A 6000-nucleotide genomic window follows, 5' to 3' on the forward strand; every position below is an offset into this window, starting at 1 on the left:
TGTGCGTGGCTCTGTCTGTGTCTGTGTGTGTGCGTGGCTCTGTGTGTGTGGCTCTGTCTGTGTGTGTGTGTGCGTGGCTCTGTCTGTGTGTGTGTGTGCGTGGCTCTGTCTGTGTGCGTGGCTCTGTCTGTGTGTGTGTGTGCGTGGCTCTGTGTGTGTGGCTCTGTCTGTGTGTGTGTGTGCGCGTGGCTCTGTCTGTGTGTGTGTGTGTGCGTGGCTCTGTGTGTGTGTGCGTGGCTCTGTCTGTGTGCGTGGCTCTGTCTGTGTGCGTGGCTCTGTCTGTGTGCGTGGCTCTGTCTGTGTGTGTGCGTGGCTCTGTGTGTGTGTGTGTGCGTGGCTCTGTGTGTGTGTGTGTGCGTGGCTCTGTGTGTGTGTGCGTGGCTCTGTGTGTGTGTGTGTGTGCGTGGCTCGGTTTGTGTGTGTGGCTCTGTCTGTGTGTGTGTGTGTGTGTGTGCGTGGCTCTGTCTGTGTGCGTGGCTCTGTCTCTCTGTGTGCGTGGCTCTGTCTGTCTGTGTGCGTGGCTGTGTGTGTGTGCGTGGCTGTGTGTGTGTGCGTGGCTGTGTGTGTGTGCGTGGCTGTGTCTGTGTGTGTGTGTGGCTCTGTCTGTGTGTGTGCGTGGCTCTGTCTGTCTGTGTGCGTGGCTCTGTCTGTCTGTGTGCGTGGCTCTGTCTGTGTGCGTGGCTCTGTCTGTGTGCGTGGCTCTGTCTGTCTGTGTGCGTGGCTCTGTCTGTCTGTGTGTGCGTGTGTGTGCGTGGCTCGGTCTGTGTGTGTGCGTGGCTCGGTCTGTGTGTGCGTGGCTCGGTCTGTGTGTGTGCGTGGCTCTGTCTGTGTGTGCGTGGCTCTGTCTGTGTGTGCGCGTGGCTCTGTCTGTGTGTGTGTGCGTGCGTGGCTCTGTCTGTGTGTGTGTGCGTGGCTCTGTGTGTGTGTGTGTGTGTGCGCGTGGCTCTGTGTGTGCGTGGCTCTGTGTGTGTGCGTGGCTGTGTGGCTCTGTGTGTGTGGCTCTGTGTGTGTGGCTCTGTGTGTGTGGCTCTGTGTGTGTGGCTCTGTGTGTGTGGCTCTGTGTGTGTGGCTCTGTGTGTGTGGCTCTGTGTGTGTGGCTCTGTGTGTGTGGCTCTGTGTGTGTGGCTCTGTGTGTGTGGCTCTGTGTGTGTGTGGCTCTGTGTGTGTGTGGCTCTGTGTGTGTGTGGCTCTGTGTGTGTGGCTGTGGCTCTGTGTGTGTGGCTCTGTGTGTGTGTGGCTCTGTGTGTGTGTGTGGCTCTGTGTGTGTGTGTGTGTCTCTGTGTGTGTGTGTGGCTCTGTGTGTGTGTGTGGCTCTGTGTGTGTGTGTGGCTCTGTGTGTGTGTGTGTGTGTGTGTGCGTGGCTCTGTGTGTGTGGCTCTGTGTGTGTGTGTGCGTGGCTCTGTGTGTGTGCGTGGCTCTGTGTGTGTGTGTGCGTGGCTCTGTGTGTGTGCGTGGCTCTGTGTGTGTGCGTGGCTCTGTGTGTGTGCGTGGCTCTGTGTGTGTGCGTGGCTCTGTGTGTGTGCGTGGCTCTGTGTGTGTGCGTGGCTCTGTGTGTGTGCGTGGCTCTGTGTGTGTGCGTGGCTCTGTGTGTGTGCGTGGCTCTGTCTGTGTGCGTGGCTCTGTCTGTGTGCGGCTGTGTGTGTGCGGCTCTCTGTGTGCGTGGCTCTCTGTGTGCGTGGCTCTGTCTGTGTGTGTGTGTGCGTGGCTCTCTGTGTGTGTGCGTGGCTGTCTGTGTGTGTGCGTGGCTCTGTCTGTCTGTGCGTGTGTGTGCGTGGCTCGGTCTGTCTGTGTGTGCGTGTGTGTGCGTGGCTCGGTCTGTGTGTGTGCGTGGCTCTGTCTGTGGCTCTGTCTGTGCGTGGCTCTGTCTGTGTGTGTGTGCGTGGCTCTGTCTGTGTGTGTGTGCGTGGCTCTGTGTGTGTGTGTGTGTGTGTGTGGCTCTGTGTCCGCAAATACTCTCTACTACTCTCTGATGCTCACCTATTGCCATTGTAAATGACCATACCATTTATTTATTTTATTTTAATGAAAAAAAATGTCATGAGCAATGCCAATAGCTCTACCTTTAATAATGCCGAGACCATTGCATTGTAAATGCTTATTGCCCATTCTATCCATGGTGGGTGCTACCCTTCTGTTATTTTTCACACTTTCAGAAGAGAAAGGCCTCTATGAAAGTGTAAGAACAGAACACAACACATTTTTAAGAATGCCAGTACATGGATGGACTGGACATCCTTTTATGCCTCACATTGTAAAATGTGGCACAATTGTGCCACCACAAATTATGTCCTAATTTGTGGTGACACAGCATATTGTGAATTGAGTGGAGTTATGACTAAGGCGAACATCTCACTGACAAAGAAGAGTAACTTATTCTTGTGTGGGTTTTCTACTGTTTATCTCCTTCTGCCAACTCTGCCCATTGAACTTTGAGGAGGATCCCTCAGTTGCTTATGTACTTTTACACTTGTGTTGCAAAACCGGGCTCTTCATGATTTTTTTGTGTATGTTATCTTTGCGAATTGTATATGGCAATACTTTTGTAGACTGTGATGGACACCCACAATATAAGCATGTGACTCTTAAATTGTATAATTCTCAACTTGTGATATATTTGTCTTGTTCTGTATTTTTCAGGTTGTAGGAGGCCTAGATATTCACAAAAAGATGGTTGTAGATGTGTGACTCGTCAGAGTACCACCCAACACTTCTGCTTTCTTCTCCATCTCTGAAGATCTGCTCAAGACGTCCGGCAATGCTCTCTGTGTATTTAAATGGAAGTATTTTTCTCTGTGAAGCCACATTTTCCAACATGAGCCTCATGAAGCCAACTAAGTGTTATTGAACTGCAATTCTCTCAATAACCCAGTGTAGCACTTTAAAGTCTGAAGGACAGCAAGATGGAAAGAGCATATCAGTGTGGTGGAGAAAGGGAAGGGGTTTGGCTTTTATTTATTTTTCTTCTTTTATAACAAGGAAATATATATATATAGCTTTCTATATGTAGTAGTTAGATGGGCTTTAATTTAATATACTTGATTCAGAAACAAAACTAGAGTACAAAGTGCCAAGCAGAACATACAGTTCAATTTATGAATATCAATCCTTACTTTTATTTCACACAGTTTTATATATAGTAGAAGAATGTAAGCTTTTATCTGCTTGTTTGGTCGGTTTTCTTTTCTTTGTGACGTTTGAGATGTCTATAAAATGACCAGTTCATGCAGCATTGCTTCTTGAACAATCTGACAAAAGAGACGTGTGTTTTATTTATGCTTTTTCATATATTACCAGGGACTGTTTCTCTTTGCAAGTAGCTTTAATAATTCATAGTATGAGAGAACGTAGTTTAATACCATGCCAAGAGTTAAATCCCTAGGTGCATAGAATAACTGCTGAGTGTTTACATTTGGACACTTATCTGTTACTAAATGAGCTGGTTGCACAGTTGCATAAATGGAATATCCCTAATTATTTGTAAATGAACATATTTCAGGGCGTGTTTTATATAAAACTGATATATACATTAATGGTTTTTCTGTGATTGGTTGATTATAGTTGATCTTAAAATTGTGCTGAATTTCCAATTATGCATTTTTTGCATTATTTGGTGATATACATTTTTAAATGTTTTGTTTTACAATTAAGGTTATTATGCTTAAACCACAATCTTCCCCCTCCACAAGAAACTACTGCAGGCAGCATGAACAACTGGTAATATTTAATAAATATATGTATATTGGGTTGAGTGGGGAATATCTTGCTAAACCATAGGTGGGTGATGATACACCTGGCAAGCAGGTTTGGTTCAAAATTTGTCCATATCATGATTTGTAATTGTAGGTAGTTTGATACATTTGTGTGATATAAAAGTAGTGATCATGTTCCACAAGTTTCTATTATTCCTTCCCATTTCTGCAATGGTACTATTGGCTGGAAGATGAAAAATACTACATATTTTTAGAGCAGTACATCTTATATATTGATGTTTCTGTTAGAATTTTTATTTAATCAGCTTGGAAGCGGTGGATTTTACATACCCACTTAGATCAACTGCCTGCCTGCCATAGCTGTTCTTCAACTGAGTGCTGCACATCATAGGCTCTGTCTGTGAGAGAGAAATCTAGGTGCTTGATGTCCTTGCATGACATGGAGTTTTGCATGTAGATCGATTTGAAATGCTCCTCTTGTTTACATAATTTGCATATTTTTAAAAATATAATGTTGCCAAATTTTGGTAAATGGTAATGTTGATACCGAAAATCTCCACTACATGTACCTTTATTCCTCAGATCAGTGCGTGGTTAATAAATCCCAGCCAGTGGTTGTATCTGTCAGTGTCAACTGCCATGTGCTCTGCTTCATGGGGGAACTAGTCTTTTTTTTGTGAATTTTTTTGTACATAAGTATTTGTTATGAACATTTTAGCAAATGCTTTCTATTTCTCTTGCTTGTGCATATCTTGGCTGGCGTTCTAGAAAATAGTGCAAACAACTTTTCTTCGTGGGGATGAATTTTTTAAGGTTGTGTGGGGAAGACTTCTGTTGAATGTTAGTCTTCCTCTGCATGCTGCATAATATGTTGTAGAAACTTTAGGACCCTTCATTCTGTATGAATTAAAAAAAAATTAAAGTAGTTTATTGTGTAGTTTATTTTGTGAATGCATTACCATTCTTTGGATTTTCTTATGTCTTATTCCTTCATGTTTTACAAGCTTTGGCAGGAATGTAAAAAGCCAACACACCTCGCACCTCCCCTTCCCCTAATAAGCAGTGACTTACCCATGTCCCCCGCCCCCCCACACCCCGACCATTCAACACCTGTCTGAGGAAGACTGCAACAATTTCTCCCTATTTAGAAATCTATAACAGACAAATGGGTGTTTGGAATTGTCCAACATGGTTATTGCCTGGAGCTTACCACCAATTCTCCAAACATTCCACCTCGGTTTCACAAACTGTCTTCAGACCAACTTGCTCAAACAAAAAAGTTCAATCTCTTACTAAAAGGAGTCAATCGAGCCGGTCCCATCACAGTACCAAGGTTCAGGAGTTTACTCTCTGTATTTTTTGATTCCCAGAAAGGATGGGTCTTAAAGACCCATTCTAGATCTCAAAGAATTAAACCTACATATACTATCGGAACATTTTCTCATAGTGACACTCCCAACAGGTGGTTCCACTCTTAAATAAAGGAGATTTCATGTCTACTCTAGACCTAAAAGACGCATACTTTCATATTCCAATTCATCCAGCTCATTGCAAATACCTCTACCAATTCAAAGTAGTCCCGTTTGGAGTGACCACAGCGCCCAGGGTATTTACCAAATGCCTGGCGGGAGCCGCAGCTCATCTCAGAAGACAGCACATTCACGTCTTCCTCTACCTAGACGACTGGCTCATCAAAGCCGGTACTCACCAAAACTGCCTGCGACACACTCTGACCACAATAGATCTACTTCATCAATTGGATTTTACAATCAATGCACAAAAGTCGCACCTACACCCTTCACAAACGCAAAATTACTTGGGAGCCACTCTAGTCACAGCCAAAGCTCTATCCTCCCAGTGTAGCCAGAATTCAAAACATTAAATTTACCAAACTAGTTTCAATTCAACCACACATTACCAGCTCGAGTTTTCATGCAACTGCTGGGAATGATAGCATCTTGCATAGCAATCGTACCTCATGCAAGACTTCACATGCGTCCCCTACAAGTGTGCTTAGCACGACAGTGGAATCAGCCGAAGGGTCTATTAATTGATCTAGTGTTGGTAAACTGCCACACCCATCGCTCTCTGAAGTGGAACCAGTGCTTAATTTGTGCAGGAGCTTTCAGGTGCTAAGCACCGGCACTTTTTTAACAGGGCCTGGGCTATTGGATTTTTCTCCCCAGTGAGATGAGCCCAATATTTATTAAAAAGAAATATACCTACCTGTCCAGTGTCGTGTGTCTTCCTCCTTCCTGCAGGATGGTCCACCCAGGTCCAGGCATTATGA

At 45.0% G+C, this 6000-nt stretch overlaps 1 protein-coding gene across 1 annotated transcript in view; it reads left to right on the plus strand.

Annotated features, from left to right (window-relative positions):
- The window catches only part of PPP3R1 (protein phosphatase 3 regulatory subunit B, alpha), a 237969-nt gene extending 233334 nt beyond the window's left edge, over positions 1–4635 (plus strand). Inside the window, 1 exon segment of the mRNA XM_078649398.1 lies at positions 2638–4635. Coding sequence (XP_078505524.1) covers positions 2638–2685 — 48 coding nt within the window. The 3' untranslated portion in view covers positions 2686–4635.
- Positions 4636–6000: the final 1365 nt, after the last annotated feature.

Source organism: Lissotriton helveticus, chromosome 6 (assembly GCF_964261635.1).
Source record: "Lissotriton helveticus chromosome 6, aLisHel1.1, whole genome shotgun sequence".
NCBI lineage: Eukaryota > Metazoa > Chordata > Amphibia > Caudata > Salamandridae > Lissotriton > Lissotriton helveticus.